This window comes from Girardinichthys multiradiatus, chromosome X (assembly GCF_021462225.1).
Source record: "Girardinichthys multiradiatus isolate DD_20200921_A chromosome X, DD_fGirMul_XY1, whole genome shotgun sequence".
Classification (NCBI taxonomy): Eukaryota; Metazoa; Chordata; class Actinopteri; order Cyprinodontiformes; family Goodeidae; genus Girardinichthys; species Girardinichthys multiradiatus.
The window spans coordinates 16,412,313-16,435,189 of NC_061817.1; the positions used below are offsets into that span (position 1 = coordinate 16,412,313).

At 39.2% G+C, this 22,877-nt stretch overlaps 1 protein-coding gene and 1 long non-coding RNA gene across 2 annotated transcripts; both read right to left on the reverse strand.

The window, feature by feature from the left end:
• Positions 1 to 169: 169 nt before the first annotated feature.
• LOC124862225 lies at positions 170 to 8,322 on the reverse strand. Its single transcript, XR_007036892.1, has 3 exons — positions 8,159 to 8,322; positions 317 to 431; positions 170 to 224 (listed from the first exon to the last, which is right to left on the reverse strand). It is a non-coding gene; the product is annotated as an uncharacterized LOC124862225 (long non-coding RNA).
• Positions 8,323 to 10,160: 1,838 nt separating this feature from the next.
• On the reverse strand, positions 10,161 to 21,241 carry LOC124862535 (PIH1 domain-containing protein 1-like). The gene is made up of 9 exons (XM_047356510.1): positions 20,949 to 21,241; positions 19,488 to 19,676; positions 16,390 to 16,451; positions 16,162 to 16,243; positions 15,984 to 16,080; positions 13,808 to 13,834; positions 13,643 to 13,721; positions 11,947 to 12,090; positions 10,161 to 10,275 (listed from the first exon to the last, which is right to left on the reverse strand). Exons 1-9 carry the CDS (start codon positions 21,001 to 21,003, stop codon positions 10,225 to 10,227), a joined length of 786 nt encoding a protein of 261 aa, XP_047212466.1. The 5' UTR covers positions 21,004 to 21,241; the 3' UTR covers positions 10,161 to 10,224.
• Between the last annotated feature and the right edge of the window lie 1,636 nt (positions 21,242 to 22,877).

Here is a 22,877-nt window from a genome sequence, read left to right on the forward strand (position 1 = left end):
ATACTGTCTACTGTCAGCTTAGGAACTGGAGTGAGTCATCCTCACTATATTTTACATTATCCTGTGATTAATCACTTTGAAGCGGGACACACACAGAGACGGATTTGGCTGCCACTGTCCTGACATAGAACCTCACACAGACAGACATTCCCCCAAGGTGGGGCAGCTGATACCTTACTGACAGGAGGACTTGGGAGATTGATGAGGTGTCAACAGGTGAGAATCTAACAGAGGGGTCAAACACAGAGAACATAAATGATGGTATTTCTGTCACTTCCCTGCCCCGCCCGACCCACCCTGGTTCATCCTCTCAGACCTTCAGCTCAGCGCTGGCTCTCTGTATCCGATGCTTTTCTTTTAGACTGGTTCTCATTGCCCCGCTGTGTTTTTAGACAAGTTGTGGGGAAAACGTTCTGCTAAAAGAATCTGTACTAAAAAAAACCAAAATTATAAGATTTTCTATTAGAGTTCAGTTAAACTGATACTTGAATTAATACCTGATTCAAAGCTGGACATGATTACTGATTCACTGACAAGCAGCTAACAAACTGAGAGTATCTATAATGAGTTTGGCAATAGAAGTCAGAGGTTATTTTTACGCTACAATAAACCCAAAGATATTTTTACCTTGTAATTAGATGACTCAAAATGTCAAAGACTGTGATTTTTATGGATTTCTTCCATAAAAATTAAAAATGAATGAATGAAATAATGACTATTCATTTAAGCTGAGGTTGCCATGTCCACTCTCTACTCATTTGGTTGTTGTGTTCAGGCAGAACTTAAAGCAGCCAAAACCAAAGGTCAGATTAAGCTTTACTGACAGCTCTGCTCTGGCTTTCCACCGTTGGCTGCTGTGCCAACTGTGATACGTGATTAAATAGCCTGGCATAACACTGCTTTCAGCAGCACATCAGTTAGTCTCAAATACCCCATGTGCTGCTACTGATCTGTTATCAGTTTTTGAGAGTACAAAGGAATGGAGGTCTGTAAAATAATCAGCTGCAGCATCCACAAAGTTGAGATTTGTTTGTTGTAACTCATTGGTTATGCTGATGACAAACAAGTATGTTTTACAGATTTAAGAGCCAAACTTATTTGCTTCAAAATTCAGGCAAAACTGAAATCATTGTCTTCGAAGCAGAACTCCTTGGTAACAAACTATCTAGAAAATTATGGTGTAACTTTGGTCTTTAGGACCAATTTAAGGACCTTTACAGTTGTTTTTGTCTTGGGCCAAAACCTCCATAGAAAGTACTTTTCAGTCCTCTAAACTCCTAGCTGCTTGGGACAGATGGCCACCCATTCTGAGCCTGGTTCTGCTGAAAGTGTCCCTCTGTCAGTAAGTGGTTGTTCTTCTTTATTGTCGCCTCATGCTTGTTCTTAATGATGTATCCAAGCGAATATTTGAGATGTTCTGCTGGATTCCTTAAATATTCCTACCACTAACTGCCATCGAAGGGTCAAGTGGATGCAATTGTATTGTACCTGGAATAAACTGAAAGTGCATTGGATTAACAATAAAAACTGACAGCATTGTGATTGAACTGGTTTGAATGAATGAAACTGGATATAAATTAGACCTGTTTGTTTTTAATGTACACTACCTTGTGGTGGCTAAAAAAATGTGTTCATCAGTTTTTAGAAAACTTTAAACCCAACATATGGACCCACAATAGCTTCTAATTTCTTAAACAAAACCAAAGCCACAGGGGGGAAAGAAACTATGTATGTGAAATGGCTTGTTTGCAATGGTTCCCCGCAGAAAACCTCTTTTCTCGAAAAATAATACGGGAGCTCGAAACAAGTTTTCAAAGTTTCATGTGAATCACCCACAAGGAACAAGATATTCTTCCTTTTTACACGACACTAAAGTAGCCTTGTTTAGTTATAGTGCACAGCGTCACATTTGGGGAAAACCAAACTGCATTTCAACACAAACACCTCATACAAACTATCAAGCACGGTGGTGGGAGAGCGATGATTTGGGATTGTTTTGCATCCACTGGTCCTGGGCACCTCACAGTCATTGATTCAACCATGAACTGTATGCCTAAGAATTCCAGTGTTAAATGTGGGCCATAAAATTATATTATATTTAATAGGACAATGAATTAACACACAGCTGTAAATCTACAACAAAATGATCAAAATAAAAGAATTAAGGTGTTCCAATGACCCAGTCAAAGTTCAGACCTCAAATTGATTGAAATGATATTTTGGGACCTGAAGAAACATTCATAGAAATGAATGCCATTAAAAAAAAACTGATCAGGGAGGTCAGTGATAAAGTTGTGGAGAGGTTTAAAGAGGGATTAGGGTATAAAACAATATCCAAAGCTTTGATAATCTCAGTTCAATCCATCATCTAAAAATGGAATAAATAAGGCAGAACATGGCTGTCCAACCTAATTGGATGGGCATACCGAGCATTAATCAGAGAAGCAGCCAAAAGGCCCAGAGACTCTGAAGGGAGGTGGGAGGTCTTGTTGACAGGACAACTGTTAATTGTACAATTACCAATTCTTGCCTTTATGGAAAAGCTGAAAGAAGAAAGCCATGAAAAGTATAGTTTACAAATTGCCTTCAGCCATGTTGGGAACACAACAAACATTTGGAAGAATGTAGTATGGCCACATGAGACCGACCATTTTTAGCCTTCATGCAGCCTGCTGTGTGGTAGGAAAATGAACACTGCAAATCACACAGAAAACATAATCCCCAGTCTTAAATGTGATGGCAGCATGATACTGGCAAAGCCTTTCTTTATAAGGGACAGAGAACAAATACTTTAGCTAGGCTCTCTTGAATCTATGAATAAAGGCGTCAAGAGTGGGAGGAGGGAGATTGTGAAAAAAAGGCTGGAAAGATGAATGAGAGGTGCACATTTCAACACCTCTGTTGAAACAATTGGAAGCTGCCTATTTGGAGCCAAACTGGGTAAGGGATAAGGGATGAAAAAAACAGGGGATTTGGGGATAGCGTCATGTTCCAGTGGGAGACAGGCTGCCTTAGTGGTCAAGGACAAAGGTTTGTGTGGGTATAAATGTCCAACAGCAGGCACCACTATAGCCCTAGCTGGCTGTTAAAAGAGAAACCACCATCAGGCTCTAGAAAAGGGAAAATAAAACTGTGGGGAAATTTGATAATAAGCATTATATTTTAAAGTAATAAAAACAAACGTTTTTAGTTAGTTTAAAGCTGTGGACTGCAGCCAGTTCCCTAGTGGGGATGTCAGCTAATGTTCAGCTGTCACTGAGAGGAGGAGCTGTGTGCCAGCTGGAGGAAAGAAACACAACACTGTTGGAGGGGATGCCCATCGAAGTTTAAATGTTTTTAAATTTAGAATGTGATTAGTTAATACGTGGCCAGTCTGAGAGTGAATGAGTGTGAACAAGGAGAAAATCTGCTGCTCGTTCTTTTTTTCCACCACTGATGCAGATCATCACCTGTAGAATTTATTTGCTCACTTTTTTAATTATCTGATTCTTCTGGATTTAGTTTTGCGTCATAAAGATTGTCCTTGGGGGATGAAAGAATAAAATTATGAATTTCCAAACTTTTCATGAGGAATAGAAATATAAATTGCCCAACCTGTACTAAAGCACTGATTATTTGTTACCTTTTGCACTGACAGAAATTTGTACCAAGTCAATACAGGTCCTTCTCAAAAAATTAGCATATTGTGATAAAGTTCATTATTTTCCAAAATGTCATGATGAAAATTTAACATTCATATATTTTAGATTCATTGCACACTAACTGAAATATTTCAGGTCTTTTATTGTCTTAATACAGATGATTTTGGCATACAGCTCATGAAAACCCAAAATTCCTATCTCACAAAATTAGCATATTTCATCCGACCAATAAAAGAAAAGTGTTTTTAATACAAAAAACATCAACCTTCAAATAATCATGTACAGTTATGCACTCAATACTTGGTCGGGAATCCTTTGGCAGAAATAACTGCTTCAATGCGGCATGGCATGGAGGCAATCAGCCTGTGGCACTGCTGGGGTCTTATGGAGGCCCAGGATGCTTCGATAGCGGCCTTTAGCTCATCCAAAGTGTTGGGTCTTGAGTCTCTCAACGTTCTCTTCACAATATCCCACAGATTCTCTATGGGGTTCAGGTCAGGAGAGTTGGCAGGCCAATTGAGCACAGTGATACCATGGTCAGTAAACCATTTACCAGTGGTTTTGGCACTGTGAGCAGGTGCCAGGTCGTGCTGAAAATTAAATCTTCATCTCCATAAAGCTTTTCAGCAGATGGAAGCATGAAGTGCTCCAAAATCTCCTGATAGCTAGCTGCATTGACCCTGCCCTTAATAAAACACAGTGGACCAACACCAGCAGCTGACACGGCACCCCAGACCATCACTGACTGTGGGTACTTGACACTGGACTTCTGGCATTTTGGCATTTCCTTCTCCCCAGTCTTCCTCCAGACTCTGGCACCTTGATTACCGAATGACATGCAGAATTTGCTTTCATCCGAAAAAAGTACTTTGGACCACTGAGCAACAGTCCAGTGCTGCTTCTCTGTAGCCCAGGTCAGGCACTTCTGCCGCTGTTTCTGGTTCAAAAGTGGCTTGACCTGGGGAATGCGGCACCTGTAGCTCATTTCCTGCACACGCCTGTGCACGGTGGCTCTGGATGTTTCTAGTCTAGACTCAGTCCACTGCTTCCGCAGGTCCCCCAAGGTCTGTAATCGGCCCTTCTCCGCAATCTTCCTCAGGGTCCGGTCACCTCTTCTCGTTGTGCAGCGTTTTCTGTCACACTTTTTCCTTCCCACAGACTTCCCACTAAGGTGCCTTGATACAGCACTCTGGGAACAGCGTATTCGTTCAGAAATTTCTTTCTGTGTCTTACCCTCTTGCTTGAGGGTGTCAATAGTGGCCTTCTGGACAGCAGTCAGGTCGGCAGTCTTACCCATGATTGGGGTTTTGAGTGATGAACCAGGCTGGGAGTTTTAAAGGCCTCAGGAATCTTTTGCAGGTGTTTAGAGTTAACTCGTTGATTCAGATGATTAGGTTCATAGCTCGTTTAGAGACCCTTTTAATGATATGCTAATTTTGTGAGATAGGAATTTTGGGTTTTCATGAGCTGTATGAAATATTTCAGTTAGTGTGCAATGAATCTAAAATATATGAATGTTAAATTTTCATCATGACATTATGGAAAATAATGAACTTCATCACAATATGCTAATATTTTGAGAAGGACCTGTATAGAATGAAATAATTATATTTATTTTTAGGGGCTGCCAGGTCGCCAATAGGGCATTGCCAGTCTCTGGTACTGTTATTTTGGGGTCACAGGCTGAAATCCTTGCCATAAGCTGCCAGAACATCTGTTTTAGGCTTTAACTTACTGAAAGGAAAAGCACTTCAATTCTTTTTTTGTCTTCAGACCTACCGAGACTAAACCTGAGCAGCTGTCCACTGTTTGTTTTTTTACTACACCATAATGTTGCTGGTGTCTTTCAGACTCTCAGGGATGCACAGCCTATGATGTTATCATCAACCAGGACTTCTTCCAGAGGTGTCAGGTGACTTGTCAGATTGCATATTTAACACATTATACTTTTGGTCTGTTAAACCATCTGAAAAGCTAATAACCATTTTATTTGTAATCATCTGTTGTAACTTTGCTATATACAGAGGAAATAAATGTGTGTGTGATGGTGTCTTGCAGAAGGATCCTTTATTCCAGCATTTTGTTATACTGGTGTCTTTGGAGGGACTGGAGAATAAATACAGTCTGGAACTAAACAGAGGTGAGTATCCACTCATTTTGTTGTTTTCTTAACAATGCTAAACAACGCTGAGAGACTTCTGTAGATTTTCTTTGTGTGCAGACTGGAAATAATGAACTTTATCACAATATGCTAATATTTTGAGAAGGACCTGTACAAGGTTTCTTGGGGATGTTTGTCTTTATTATGGTTGTGGTCTGTGTTCTTGTTATTCTCTTTTCAAACACTTTACCAGACATTTTAAGCTTATCTTAATGGTTTTAAGGAACTTTCATGTTTCTTTTAACCTGTGCCAATTTTCTTCAGAGGATTCTGCTCCTGGATTCTAAATTCTTGTACGTTCCACAAACCGATCTAATTACTAAAGGCACTGCACAGTAGTCAATTATTTATTCCTCCATACATAAAAAAATATCAGTTTACATATCTCACTAAATCAAACAATATTTTAAATAAAGATTTTGAGCGACAGTTAAATCTTATAGGCTCCTACAGCTGTAACTAAGGAAAGACAGTTCTACACAGTGTGCATCGAAATAAAAGGATTATGCCTTGACTGACTACTTTTGATTAGTAAAATACACAAAAACATTTTATTTCCAACACATACTGTCCTTATTATGTATTATAACAATGTTAGATGCAGTCAGTAAGTCATTTTCTACCACTTCTTTCATAGTGGATTGTGGGGAAACTGGTGCCTATCTCCAGCAGTCTATGAGCGGAAAGCAGGGTACACCCTGGACAGGTCATCAGTCCATTGCAGGGCAACACAGACACACACAGGACAAACAACCATGCACACACTCAGTCTACTAAATCAGAGGGTTCCATACCAATCTAAATGCTTTTTAACCTTCACAATGACATTCACAGTGAAAGAGAGACTCTATTGGGTGCCTTAGATTCTGGTCTGTCTGCATCAAGTACTGCATCAAGCTTTTCATAAATATCTGAAGCTGTCTCCAGGAGAGCTGTGCACAAAGATGCTGACAAGTTAGTGATACATTTCCTGATGTTCAAACCAAAGTGCTTTGAAGTTAACAAAGCCAAATAATTATTTGTTGTTCATTGTGTCTTTACCCAACTCAATAGAACTGCACTGAAATTCTGGGGGAAATGATCAATAACTCATATCAAAACAGAGTAAACATGCTAACATTAGCCTAGCGCTAAAGCAAAATGCTTTATATGAAAACATTGTCAGTGGGAGAAAGGTGTGTTTTTTGGATACTGTAGCTGAGTTGTCGAGTTAGATAAGTCTTTAGAAACAAATGATAATGCTTCCTACATTTCAGGTGACAGGTTTGCCAGAACATTGTAGCTGTTTAGTTAACTGATGTCGGAGTAGCACATTTACTCTTTTTCCACCCAAGGAACTTTTGTTCTTGAACTGTTTTGCTTCTCGTGCCTTCGAACTTTGGTTTTTTGCTGAGTACCGAGGGGCATTTCCAGCAGTTTTGGGAACATGAGTCATCAACAGAGGGCATTACATTCATGATAACTGTAGCGAGACAGTGGAGCTTGCTGAGCTGTGCAAAATGTTTCTTTTAACGCAAAAACAGCATCCATAAACTATAGTTAATACATAAAACGAGATGGTGACACCATGCAAAAACTCTGGTATGTACGATGTCTTCATTTGCATATGTTCAGCTTCTGCAAGTGTTAATGGAAATGGGTAGTTATTTAACGGGTTTAGTGTGTTTTCGCAAACATATAAATATTGTTTATATGGTACATTATTCATCTTCGCTCCCATACTTGTTGATTCTATTGTTTGCAAATTCGAGTTGAACCAAAGTCCGTACTCTGGAAACTCCGTTTCAGCTGGAAGAAACCTCTTTTGTCAACAAAAAATAGATAGAGACTGCAGCATACTAATGAAACCTATTCTATTAGTGCGTTGCACATACATGACATTGATTTATGTGAAACACAAATTCACTCTGATAGGTATTGGGTGCAAAAACATACTGATCAGGACATACAGAGTTTAATATTACCTCTGTTGGTGTGTTGTTTTGTTTGTATGTGTTGTTTTCCCATGACTAGGCAGTTTCTTTCTTTAAAAGCTAAAATACATTACCACCACTTCCTTTTTTGCAATGCCTATTGTTGCATTAGGTTTTATGTTTTTGTCTTGTGGCAAAAACGTTTTTTAGAAATTATTCATCAGCACACATTCTTAGGTTTAATGGAGTCAAACAAAATGACAGTATATATAGTTTTATAGCGTGGAGAAACAGTGTACTAAGAACTAAAACTCACTGAATAAAAATACAACAGGGTGCAGCGATGGCAATGCTTTAGTAAAGTGAATAGAAACCATATCAGTCACCTTCAATTTAGCTGTATTTCATCACAAAAGTGATGAGATATGATAAGATGGACATACCTGTATGAAAGGGTGATAGCAGCACACACAGGAGACACACAGATGGACAGGGACACACAGTACATCCAAAGCACAAAGACTGACAGATTTTATACCAAGGGGTGGACCGGCAATATGAGTGTGTATATATATAACTGACTGAATAACAATGTGTGCATGCATGCAGTGGAATTACTGTGGGTCTGAGCATACAATACAAGAATAACTGTGAGTCTTGCACATATGTGAAGATGTATGTGTGTGTGTGTGGTCAGGGCTGGGGTCCATGGGCGGATTAAGCCGAGGCAGAAAGATGAGCACCTCTGAGGATTAGGGAGAACACAGGGATGACATCACTAGACAAATGGAGGGTGCCACGGGGCAGGGGGCTGAAAGGAATACAGGGAGGGGCGGGGTTGATGGATGAATGGAGGGAGTGAAAGCTGGCAGCAATTAACTGTAAACTAAAAAAACAAAGTTTCCGTGATGTGACAGTAGGTGTTTTTCTTTATTACAACTCTAAAGTTGGGTGTATTTAAAGGGATAGTTCTGAGTTTTTGAAGAAAGGTTTTGTTAAAAGCCTCTACGCAGTTAAAATCTTACCTCCTGTTAATAAAACTCTTGCTGTATTCAGTTAGTATAAATCAAAATTAATTAACACTAACAGCTAGACCAGGGGGCCAAGACCAAAGTGGACTTTCACTATCATACAACTCCTGTTTCCAAAATGTCCCAACGGTTTATGTGAATGCTATTTGATGTAGCTTCAAAACATTGCCACGGATGCATTGGGAGGTTATTTACACAGAAGCTGATGATCATTGGCACAGCAAATGGGGTAAAAGGTGATGTTCCAGCAATAATCCTCCTTTATGAAACATGGGCAGAGGACAGAAAATGTGAAGTGCTTCAGGTCAGAGTGACACTTTAATGCACCACTACTACTGCTGCTACCAAAACAGACCCTCAGCATGGTACTACCAGCACCATGCTTGACAAATGGTAGGATTTTGTTAGATTTAAAGCTTCTCAAGGCCTATTTCATGTCAGTGAGGCCAAATAACTGACTTGCACAAATGCTTGGTCAGAATGAGGGATGAGCAAAGTCAATGACATGATGCAACTGGATGGGTTTCCTTAGAAAACAGTTTAGCTGTTGGCAACATAAATTAAATCGCACTGTATTATACCCAGGATCAAATTGGAGGAAATATAACTGAATTTGGATTTATTTGATTATACATTTCTGTACATAAAGTAGATCAGTCTCCCTTACATGCACATTTTGTACATTTCCAAAATAAGCCTACTCAGTTGCACACTTCATTTTGTGTGTAGCTACATGCTTCCATTGCCTTATCCCCCACTGTGGGATAAGGATAGTTCTATTCTTTTTCTATTATTGTAAAGTGCCGTCAAATCACATTTGTTGAGACCTAGCACTCGATAAATAAACTGAATTGAACAACTCAGTCTTTGTCTTGCCTCAAAATAAAACTATTCTGCAGAAGGCATTTGATTATCCATGTCAATGTTAAATTCACCCCACTGTTAACGGTCACAGTTAAATATAGGCTTGAACCTTGGTGGTTCCTGGTTGTTATTGAATGTCCTTATTAGTGTCAGTTTATTCCAGAGTGACAGTCTGGATAAAGATGCACAACATTTTAACACGGGTAGGTGTTGCAACAGGATAATGCTCATCAACACATATCAACACTAGTTTGGAATGGATAACAATAACCACATAACATTAATTAACCCACCTGGAATATTTGTGGTTGAAAAGCTCGAAGGTTGTCCAGCAGAGTTCAGCAAACTCCACATGTTGACGTTTGTAGTAGTAGGACATGCTGGTAGATAAAATCTAATGGTTGCTAGGATAAATATATTTAAGGGTTTTTACACATCTTTATGAAGGGTGCCAATAGATGTGAAAAGTGCTTCAGATATCATTTCACTTGGCTTGGCTTTTTGATGACCTAGTGTTGATTTTATATTAATATGATATCAGAAACAGATATAACTTTAACAAAAACTTTAATATTCACAGCATTTTGTAAGAAAAATACATAGGTAGACATTCTTCAGTAGCTTGATGAAGCAGATGAGACCACAGGCATCGTGACAGTGAGAACCTGTAAGAAAAAACAAAAAACGGTAAGCTTTCCACACTGCACACCTGAAGAGCTAAACCTGTTTTGTATCTTGGTTCGTATGCTGGCATATTGAAAAATGCATGTTGTGCAGGTTGAAACATAAGAAAATAAAAATAATTTTTGTGGAACAAGTCCTGTCACAACCTCGAAAAATGTGTTACAATTGTGGTTTGATTGGGGAAGGCTACTGGGATCATAGTGTGGAATTCACAGCTTTCTGCTATGTGACAACGGGTTTAGTTACGATCCCAAGTTGTCAAATAATTATAACACCTAGCTAAATGAACTATGAAGTACAACTAGCCATCAACATGTTATGTAAATTATTCTTACTCAGTGCAGACAGTATCCTGTAGTGTGGAATTAATTAACCTTATTATTAGGTCATTTTGGAGGTAGTATTTGAGGTGCAGGTTATTGATTCTGTAGCAGTGGTGCGCATGTGCAAAATACACAACATGTAAAACATGACATTTTTTCAGCATGCCAAAAAAAAAAAATCATTGGCCTTATACAGTATAAAATGAGCTGTGATGTAATGCTGGAGCTTCAGTATATTATTATGTTTCAGCTATTCTTCCTGTCCAACAGGGATTGTGGGTTCTAAATGTTCATGTGTGGTCAAAAGAAAACATCATAGACTTTTACAAGATTGGGACTCTACCACTTTTTAAATAACACTTTTAGTCAAGCATGAGCCACCAATAAAGTGCCATTCAAAAAGTACTGCCAAAAAAAAGAAGACACAGAAGCTACAGAGTAAAACAATGTTGTTTCTTTCTAGGTATAGTTTTGAGTTTCTGAAATGAGGTTACATTAGTTATCTCTAGTCTGTCCATTCCCTACTATAAACTCTTGCACACTGTGGCCACTTTTACAGCACAATTCTGAAATACAGTATAAAACTCAGCAATTCCAAGAAAGTAAGTTTTTTCAGGTAAAAACAGATGAGCAATGTCTAACTTTGGTAGAAAAACATGACAAAATCAACATGTTTTCCCTCTTTGTGGGTACCTATGCAGATGGTGTTCTGTGGGTCAGCATTTCTCTTCATCCAAGCTGGAGGTTTAACTTATTCCTGAGAGCCAATGTCAACTTTCTCCAGGGCCCTCATTAAATGTTCCAGTTACTTACTGCCAGTGTTCATACAGGCAAGTACTTGTGACTCTAATTCCTCCAAAGCCTCAGGAAATATTTTCAGTGCCAGTTTAAAGGATAAAAAGAGAGTTTGGCTCTTGTGAAGCAATATTATAGAAATAAAGTTTGACTTGGGGCTTTTGAAAAGGGCAATGATTTCCATTGATGATTTCTGTGTTATTTTGTGTTTGTGTTATTTTGTTGTCAGCACATTCAACTTTGAGAATATTTCATTCATTCATCTAGGATGTGTTATTTGAGTGTTTCCTTTATTTTTTTGAGAAGTATATAAAATGACTGAAACCTTGAATGTTTCATACCATCAAATATTTGTAAGGAACCATTCATGCTGCCATACTGTTGGACCATGAGCCAAACTGGCCTTTTAAATGCTGAAATGAGCAACTTTGTGGTTAAGACTGCCGATGTGGAATAGGGACCTGGCAGCTATGCGCAGATGTGGAAGCCATGCAAGAGAATCGTCTCCCTTCCTAAAATGTTTGCTTTATATACCTGTGTGCTCTTGTTGTACTGCGCCACACTGTTCTCCTGGTCAACGAAGAAAGCGTGGAAGACGTCAAGGTGGTAGAGCGATGGTAGAGCTGTTAAGACCAGCTGGTCCTCTCCAACGTCAAGAACCAGAGAGCGAGATGATGACTGCACAAAAAACAAGTTCACCTACATGAGACAAACTGACGACTCTCTACAATAAATAAAGTAGGAACCCACGGCAACATATCCTGCTGCTATAGTCGATCACTAAAGAAAATATTATACCAAGAAATTATATTAAAGAACATTTTTTTGCTGCCATAATCATTGTTTGGAAACAATTTAATTTAGTATACAAAGATCCTTTATTTGTCCCTCAGTAGGAATAATTATTTGTCTCAACATCAAATGGAAAGGAGTTTATGCACCGCTCCCTTACAATCCCACCAGACCAATGAGGCTACGTTTTAGACTCTGAATGAGACATTGCAGCATCTTTCTGCTGAAGATTTATTGCTGCGTTAGGGATCGCTGTGACAGGAGCCAGTTTCAGTTCATAAAGCCCGACTGCAAGACGCCCAGTTCCTGCAGCAGCAAAACGAGCCCAAATCAGCACCTCTGCACCGCTACGCTGGAGAGTTGATATGCTGGGTTAGCTTTTTACCTTGCATTACAGCCAAATATATCTACTTTGGTCTCATTAGTCTAAATATTGTTCCACATGCAACTAGAGATGGGTAATGAATCCGGTACTTTTAAAGGTACCAAGTTTCGTCTGTACTACCTATCACGTAAAATCAAATGGTCCTATATTTTGGTACATAAACGCATCATTGTGACATAGAGAGTGGAAGAGTCGGCAATTTTCCATGCCGGACATGAACACAGCATTGCACACACAAGAAAGTAATGATCTCAGTAGCCGCTGGTACAGTCAACAAAGCATGGCTTATAGAAAGTGCTAGAAAGTATGGCTCCACTTTTCAAAATGCGATGCAGATTACGCTCGCTACAATATTTGTGACGCGAAGTGCAAGGCCAGCGGTGGGAATACTTTTACTCTGAGGAAGGACCTGGTTAAGCACACAAGATTTTTCTCAATATTCATCAGCCTTAGATCTATGGCTACAACTGCTGCATTCAGCACCATTAGCATGTCTGCATCCGTTAGCGACTCGTCTGCAGCCAGCAACATGGGAGAAGAAATGTTTGAAACTGAGACGTTACAAACAGCTGGATGTTGTTTTGATATATTCATAAAATTTTATATATTGAGATATGAATACGTTAAATAAATAATAAAATGTTGAGATTTTATTAATATTAAACAAATGTAACTATTATTACCACATAATACTGGGTGCCAGTACCTTATCGGTTCAAATGTGAAACGTATCCATCCCTACATGCAACTTTTCAAACCTGAACCTCAAGAAAACTGTTCCAAACAAGCCAAACTTGTTTTTTCTTTTGTAAATCTCCTGTCAACAAGTTCAAAATTAAACGTGCTGCCAGAAGCCTGGAATGTGTGAACTTTTTATTGTATGCCCTAAGGAGGAACAGTGTCTATTTTCCTCTTGTAAAAAACCTCTCTCGCTATGGAATGATGAACTCCTATAACTTTTGGAACTGGCTTGTGCAAGATCACTACATCACAGCAGGGCCATTGACTGTAATTCCTAATTTTAGCCACAAGAACCAAAGGCATCCCTCTTACCACTCCAGGGAGCTTTATCTCTGCAATGAGGTACTCTGGGTGTCCAGTAGGAGGCTCCAAAAACAGTGAGAATTCTGGTCTGAGCACAGAGAAAATCCAGACATTTATGTAACAAATGTGTTGTTTTATCTTAGAATAAAAGGGAGAGAATAAGAGCTGTCTCACCTTTTAGCACATGCTGTGGAGATTTCCCTGAGGAACATATGGGCAGGGTGAGAGATAAAACACCAGAAACTCAATTTACAAAACTCCTGCTAATTTAAACATTCATCACACATTCATAATTAGAAACTTGTACAACTCTTTTTGAGTGTACAACTAAGGCATTCATCATTTATCAAATATTAAAACTCCTAAAGTTAACCCCTGCCAAGAGTAAATAATATCTGCAACTAAAGTATCAAAGATCCTACAACAGGCTCTGTATGCACAGTGCCTAACAAAACTCATATCCTCTTTATTCATATGCTTTTCACCGTCTGTCAAATTAGAGCCACGTGTTTTACGAAGGCTGTGCATAACAACAAATTGTATTTGTGAAATGGAAGGTTAAAAATCTGAAAAGTATGGCGTGCATAAGTATCGAGTCTCCATTTACTTTTATACTCCTGAACACAATCCAGTAGGCCTGTCATGATGACAAATTATTGCTGGATAATAAATTATCCCAGAATTTATTGTGATAAACAATAATATTGTTGTTTGGAGATAATTTTCAACTAATATGATGATAATGGCATAATAATGCAAGTAGCTACACCCTCTTAAAGAGCAATACGTTTTAATTTCGAAAGTACATTTAACACTGGAAGACAACCATAAACAAATAAAATAGATTATGAAGTTTCTGTAAATAAAACTGCCCCTCAAAAAATATGAATCATTAGGTTCAAACAAGGAAACAGGCCAAACTGCCAGTTTTATAAACAAAAAGTGCAAACTAACAAGAAAAGCACTTAATTTGAATAAGAGCAGATGCCTCAACAGACCATATGTGTATCTACAACTACTTTAGTCTGGGGGATTAAACACTACAGTCATTGGGAAATGTTGGGAAGACAGATGGCCTGTTCCCCCCCCCCCAGCAGGAAAAACTGCATTGGATCATTATGTTTTAGGTACAGATGCAGGTTTCTTGCATTTTCACATGTAGTTATTACTGTTTTACACCAAATGCGACATACTGGCTCGCACAGGTTAAGTGTGGTTCACCTCGGTCGTTTGAATCTAACCTGCGCCTATACTCTCTCATGCCACACTCTGAAGGTATGTAACGAGACCATGCACCTGGCAAGTACTTGACACAAGAGTTCACTCCCCCCTACGTTAAGGAAACGAGAAAAGGAGGGTTGAGTCGAGACCGATGCACCAAAGTGAAACCTTTTGTCACCTGGTTTCTTTTAGTAGAAAGAGACGGAGACAAAAGGAAAACTGACAAACATGTAAATGGAAATTATCGAGCTCATTTTAATTTATTATGCGATTCATTTAATTTATGCGATTAATTGAGTTATTGCTTATGGCACAGGCCTAAAATCCAGTGTAACCAATTAACTTAAACGTCACTCAGTTAGTGAACAGTCCACCTGTGGGAAGTACAATAGTGCAAAAATAGCCTCAATAGCATTACGATTAAGGAAAACACCAGATTTTCGTTTAGTCCCGTAAAGTTTGCTACAAGCCATGTAGGGAACACAGTAAACATGTTGTAGGAACTTTTTGGCCAACAAGCAAAACACTACCTGTGGTGAAAAAAATTACACTGAACATCACTCTAAACACACCACCCTGACAGTGAAACATGGTGGCAGCAGCATCGATCTGAACAGATGTTTTTTATTCAGCAGGGAGCAGGAAAGATGGTCAGACTTGATGGGAAGGTGGGTGGAGGTTCACCTTCCAGCAGGATGACACTAAACATTCAACCAGAGCTACAGTAAAATGGTTTAGATTAAAGCATAGTAATGTACTGAAATGGCCCAAGGTCCAGACCTAAATCCAATTGACAATTCTGTTACAAGATTTAAATAGTTAATGTTCACAGCCACAAACGCATCCAGTCTGACTGAACTTGAGCTATTCTCTGAGGAAGAGTAGGCAAAACTTTCAAATGATAGAAGTATGGCTAATGTTGACCAAGCTTGGCATATTTTAGAACGTTCTTTAAAACCCTTGTTGATATGTTTGATTAATATGTGGAGATTTCATGTTGCACTCTCACAAAAGGTACTGTTAAAATACAAGTTTAAGGTTGTAACATGGAAAAGCTAAAGTGGCAGGAATGCTTTTGCATGGCCCTGCAAGTGTTTTTGCTGTTTTGAATCCAGACATAGTGACCTACTTAGGCTGCAGTTCTTGGATCACCGGCCTGCTCTTCATCCGGATGTTCTGCTCACTAACAGAGCCCAGGAATTTCCTGTTTTTGAGAACTTTCCAGTCTGCACACAAAGAAAATCTACAGAAGTCTCTCAGCGTTGTTTAGCATTGTTAAGAAAACAACAAAATGAGCGGATACTCACCTCTATTTAGTTCCAGACTGTATTTATTCTCCAGTCCCTCCAAAGACACCAGTATAACAAAATGCTGGAATAAAGGATCCTTCTGCAAGACACCATCACACACACATTTATTTCCTCTGTATATAGCAAAGTTACAACAGATGATTACAAATAAAATGGTTATAAGCTTTTCAGATGGTTTAACAGACCAAAAGTATAATGTGTTAAATATGCAATCTGACAAGTCACCTGACACCTCTGGAAGAAGTCCTGGTTGATGATAACATCATAGGCTGTGCATCCCTGAGAGTCTGAAAGACACCAGCAACATTATGGTGTAGTAAAAAAAACAAACAGTGGACAGCTGCTCAGGTTTAGTCTCGGTAGGTCTGAAGACAAAAAAAGAATTGAAGTGCTTTTCCTTTCAGTAAGTTAAAGCCTAAAACAGATGTTCTGGCAGCTTATGGCAAGGATTTCAGCCTGTGACCCCAAAATAACAGTACCAGAGACTGGCAATGCCCTATTGGCGACCTGGCAGCCCCTAAAAATAAATATAATTATTTCATTCTATACAGGTCCTTCTCAAAATATTAGCATATTGTGATAAAGTTCATTATTTTCCATAATGTCATGATAAAAATTTAACATTCATATATTTTAGATTCATTGCACACTAACTGAAATATTTCAGGTCTTTTATTGTCTTAATACGGATGATTTTGGCATACAGCTCATGAAAACCCAAAATTCCTATCTCACAAAATTAGCATATCATTAAAAGGGTCTCTAAACGAGCTATGAACCTAATCATCTGAATCAATGAGTTAACTCTAAACACCTGCAAAAGATTCCTGAGGCCTTTAAAACTCCCAGCCTGGTTCATCACTCAAAACCCCAATCATGGGTAAGACTGCCGACCTGACTGCTGTCCAGAAGGCCACTATTGACACCCTCAAGCAAGAGGGTAAGACACAGAAAGAAATTTCTGAATGAATAGGCTGTTCCCAGAGTGCTGTATCAAGGCACCTCAGTGGGAAGTCTGTGGGAAGGAAAAAGTGTGGCAGAAAACGCTGCACAACGAGAAGAGGTGACCGGACCCTGAGGAAGATTGTGGAGAAGGGCCGATTCCAGACCTTGGGGGACCTGCGGAAGCAGTGGACTGAGTCTGGAGTAGAAACATCCAGAGCCACCGTGCACAGGCGTGTGCAGGAAATGGGCTACAGGTGCCGCATTCCCCAGGTCAAGCCACTTTTGAACCAGAAACAGCGGCAGAAGCGCCTGACCTGGGCTACAGAGAAGCAGCACTGGACTGTTGCTCAGTGGTCCAAAGTACTTTTTTCGCATGAAAGCAAATTCTGCATGTCATTCAGTAATCAAGGTGCCAGAGTCTGGAGGAAGACTGGGGAGAAGGAAATGCCAAAATGCCAGAAGTCCAGTGTCAAGTACCCACAGTCAGTGATGGTCTGGGGTGCCGTGTCAGCTGCTGGTGTTGGTCCACTGTGTTTTATCAAGGCAGGGTCAATGCAGCTAGCTATCAGGAGATTTTGGAGCACTTCATGCTTCCATCTGCTGAAAAGCTTTATGGAGATGAAGATTTAATTTTTCAGCACGACCTGGCACCTGCTCACAGTGCCAAAACCACTGGTAAATGGTTTACTGACCATGGTATCACTGTGCTCAATTGGCCTGCCAACTCTCCTGACCTGAACCCCATAGAGAATCTGTGGGATATTGTGAAGAGAACGTTGAGAGACTCAAGACCCAACACTCTGGATGAGCTAAAGGCCGCTATCGAAGCATCCTGGGCCTCCATAAGACCTCAGCAGTGCCACAGGCTGATTGCCTCCATGCCACGCCGCATTGAAGCAGTCATTTCTGTAAAAGGATTCCCGACCAAGTATTGAGTGCATAACTGTACATGATTATTTGAAGGTTGACGTTTTTTGTATTAAAAACACTTTTCTTTTATTGGTCGGATGAAATATGCTAATTTTGTGAGATAGGAATTTTGGGTTTTCATGAGCTGTATGCCAAAATCATCCGTATTAAGACAATAAAAGACCTGAAATATTTCAGTTAGTGTGCAATGAATCTAAAATATATGAATGTTAAATTTTCATCATGACTATGGAAAATCTGAATCAGAATCAGAAAAGCTTTATTGCCAAGTACGTTTTTGGACATACAAGGAATTTGTTTTGGCGTAGTCGGTGCAATACAATACAAATTAAACAGTATAAACATATCTACAATATAATATAAATATATGTGCACAGTTTTAAGTGAGTGAGAAGAAATATAGAGCAGTATAAGATGCAAGAACAATACAACAGTGCAGATGATCATTGCGCAAGTAAAGCAGGAGTCCAAGCTGAGCGTTAATGTAACGCATAGAGTTACAGGTTACAGGTGTCCTGTCAGCAAAAAAGGGGGGGTGTGGGGGAAAGGGAGAATGTCAGGGTGGTTTCCGGGCTTTGTTAACAAGGCTGGTGGCAGATGGGAAAAAAACTGTTCTTGTGGCGTGAGGTTTTGGTCCGGATGGACCGCAGCCTCCTGCCAGAGGGGAGAGTCTCAAAGAGTCTGTGACCAGGGTGGGAGGGATCAGCCAAAATCTTCCCTGCCCGCTTCAGGGTCCTGGAGGTGTACAGTTCCTGGAGCGACAGTAGACTGCAGCCAATCACCTTCTCAGCAGACCAAATGACACGCTGCAGCCTGAACTTTATCACAACATGCTAATATTTTGAGAAGGACCTGTACTTATTTAATAAATAAAAAATACAGAATCTAATAATTAAATGGTATATTTGATTGTTTAATAAAGTATTGACTAAATACATTGTACATTTATTTATTTTATAAAGAAACTGGCTCACATGAGGACCCGGGACGGTCCTCATGTGAGCCAGTTTCTTTGTAGAGCTTGATGGTTTTTGCGACTGCACTTGGGGACACTTTCAAAGTTTTCCCAATTGTTCGGACTGACTGACCTTCATTTCTTAAAGTAATGATGGCCACTCGTTTTTCTTTACTTAGCTGCTTTTTTCTTGCCATAATACAAATACTAACAGTCTATTCAGTAGGACTATCAGCTGTGTACTGTATCCACCTCCTGCACAACGCAACTGATGGTCCCAACCCCATTTATAAGGCTTGAAATCCCACTTATTAAACCTGACAGGGCACACCTGTGAAGTGAAAACCATTTCAGGTGACTACCTCTTGAAGCTCATCAACAGAATACCAAGAGTGTGCGGAGCAGTAATCAAAGCAAAAGGTGGCTACTTTGAAGAACCTAGAATATAAGACATATTTTCAGTTATTTCACACTTTTTTGTTCAGTTACATACTGTTGTCAACCTCGGTGTGCGGCTCCCCCAGGCTCATTGGAACCCTGTAGCCGCTGGGATCTTCTGACTGGAGCAGCTGCACAAGTTCCTCCCTGGTGAGCTCAGGCGGGGGCGGGACAGAGTTTGACTGGCAGATGTTAATAAAAACCTTCTCATTGCCTGTCTCTGAGGACGTTTTCACACAGATGCCTGGGTAGAGCAAGATAGTAAAGAGAAGAGATTTGCAAAATGAGTAAAAAAAAAAACCCAAAAACCCTAAGAGGGATTCCAACCTAGGATTAATGACAATAACTCTTCTAGATGTTTGTACTGTTTCAGAAAAAGACAGAACTAACTACTTCAGTGAAAAGGTTTCAAGGCATTATCCCTCCAGTTTATGTCCGTCATTACTTATTAAACATAATCTAATCCACCAAATAACATGAGGCTTGTAGAACCGTCCTTATCAGCAGAATGTATGCAATCTCCTTCTATTGTTTATCAGTTTCTAAGAACATTGTTAAGAGAATTTGGAAGATTTAACTTTTTTTTAAAGCATTAATTTGTTCAAGATGTGGACTTTAGCTGGAGAAGTCAGGCACACACATCCTTCTCTACTCTAGATTTGCTTCTATGTTTCTGTCCTGTTGGATGTAAATGATGAACAGAAGTCTGTAAATGAAACATTAGTAGAATTACAACTATTATTTGCTTTATTTTAGCATCATTTCCTCTGCTTTTTTCACCCATCAAGCATGCTGTTGTAATACTTTAGTTTATCAATTCCAGTGTTACCCCGACCAGTATCCCCCCCGCCAGACCAGTAAACTCTCTGTTTGTGTTCATGTTACCAATTCACCGCGGCTGGTGGGAAATAGGTTGTTCCTGACTTGTAACAGAGGAATGCGACTATTTAAGGCTTGGTGTAAAGCTACGCTGTGCAGAAGCACACACGTGGAGCAGGAAGAGGGAGAACATGGTGAAACAGCTTTGTCCCACCTTGTAGTTTTATTGCAACGGAAACTTATATGGCCCAAAAATGTAATTTATCTGCTTTATACTTCAAATGAAGAACGTCGGCAGCTTTGGAAACTCCCTCCACATCCTGGTGATTTAAAGCATCTGGTTGATCTTACCATCTTAACTCCTTTGTACACAGTACATACAGATTTAGCTTTCCACACACTTTTTTACAATTCAAATAAAGCAAGTGATTAGCTAACATGCTCTTTTGAGACATGTTAAGGAAAATACTTTTTACTTTTATTTTGTGGCACTAGTGGCCTTTATTTTAAAAGTGAATTGACAGGAAATTAAGTGGAGAGAGGGGGAAGACATGCTTTAAAAGTGAAGGTGCAGGTCTAGACCCTGCTCCACCCCCATGTCACCGTGGCACATATGAACCACATACTTTAAGCGTTGTCAGATGGGGTACATATTTTTTTTTTTTTGCAACTACACCATATGTTTGGTAAGGCTTACCTGGTTGAGGCCGGATAACTTTGGAGTCTTGAGTTTCAGTCTGCAGCTTTCCCATTGTCTGTACAAATGACAGTTAGGGTGAGATTAGAGCAAAGGGCAAACCTTTGGAAAAGTATGACCAAAAAGATTATCTGTATGTTTGAACAACTCTTTAATTATTTGCTTTTACATTCAATAGGAAGAGCTAAAATACATTTTCTCTGAGCCTTTAACTTGTAAACTTCAGTTACTCCATAATTGCCTGTAAAGTCGACAAATGCATTAGGAATAAAACATTTTTCATCACCAGGTTGAAACAGGATGGACTTCAAAAAGTTGCTATGCTGAGACTACAGAGGATTATCTCAAAGCTCTATGTAACTCTGACATAACCCACTCTTACAGAACAGGTGCTTAGCATAAAAGCATTAGCACCCAAATAGGAACCCATAAATTTCCACTATATTAAAAATATTTCAAATACTTTTTTTATTTGGTTGCAGAAAGCAAATACTTTAAATACAAACCTGAAATTATATAGTTCATTAAGCCTATTTTACAATGCAGCAAGTAATTCTGTTCAGAAAATGAAAATAATAGTGAGATTCTTTGCAGAATGATATATTTCATGTGTTTATTTTGGTCATTTTAATGATTATAGCTTACAGCTAATGTACACCTAAAAATCTACTTTTTTGAAAATTGGTGTTAAGTTGCATGTAACCAACTGCGCATGTGTGTATGGGAAAAAGGGGCAGGTGGAAAAGGAAGAGGGGAACCTTCGTGTGGAGGGCTGGAAGGGGGTTGTTCTTGTTAATGGCGACAAATAAAAACAAAAAATTATTTTCTTACATAGAAATCATCTGTTAGGGCCAACACAATCATGGAGAAGACTGCTAACTTGATAGTTGACCAGTAGACAGTCAATGCTATCCTCCATAAGGAGGAGGATCCACAAACCTTATTGGTAAAGTAGCTGCTCTATCCAAATGTATTTATGGAAAGTTGGGTTGAAGGACATGTGGTAGAGCAAGGGCACAAGCAACTGGGATAGCATCATTAAGGACTATGAAACAAAGTCAGATTAAGATGTTAAGGATTGCATTCCTTGTGCCAACCCACTTGTAAACCAGACGCATCATCAGAAGTGTCTTACCTGGGCTGATGAAAGAAAGGACATAACTGTGTGTAATGGGAGCTGAACACTGATTCCGATTTGTATTTGTAAAACAATCATAACCATGTACAGCTACATCTCAAAAACTGGAATAATGTGAAAATGTCAATATTTCGTGTCACTAATCTTAAAAAAAATTAAACGCATATAGTTTCATTACATGTAGAACAAAATATTTCAAGCTTTTATTTCTTGTAACTTTAATGATTATAGCTTACAGATAATGAAAACCTAATATCAGTGTTACAGAAAATTATATTATTAAATAATATAAATCAAAAACATGTTTTTAACAGAAATGTCAGGCTTCTGAAAATTATGTTTATTTATATGTACTCAATACCTGATTGGACCTCTTTCTCTGAATCAGAATTAGCTTTATTGCCAAGTTTATACAGATAAACAAGGAATTTGACTCCGGTACATTTTTGCATGGATTACTGGATTAATGTGCCGTGACATGGAGGTGATCAGCCTGTGGTTCTGCTGATGTATTCAGGAAGCCCAGATTGCTTTGGTAGTGACCTTCAGGTCATCTGCATCGTTGGGTCTGGTATCCCTCATCTTCCTATTGACAGAACTTGACAAAGATTCTCTATAGGGTTCAGGTCAGGTGACTTTATCAAGCACAGTAACACCATGGTCACTGAACCAGCTTTTGGTACATTTGGTATAGTGGGCCAGTACCAAGTCCTGCTGGAAAATGAAATCAGTATGTACATTGGTGTACCTTTTCCAACCACACTTTCCTTCCACTCAATTTTCTATGAATA

What these genes read in the sequence shown, in the direction of transcription:
- LOC124862535 (XM_047356510.1), bottom strand. Translation starts at nt 21,003, where the DNA reads ATGGGAAAGCTGCAGACTGAAACTCAAGACTCCAAAGTTATCCGGCCT. An exon ending in AGTTATCCGGCCTCAACCAG is followed by an intron (nt 19,677 to 20,948) that starts GTAAGCCTTACC and finishes TGCTCTACCCAG; the next exon opens with GCATCTGTGTGAAAACGTCC. An exon ending in AGATAAAGCTCCCTGGAGTG is followed by an intron (nt 12,091 to 13,642) that starts GTAAGAGGGATG and finishes TTTTTTGTGCAG; the next exon opens with TCATCATCTCGCTCTCTGGT.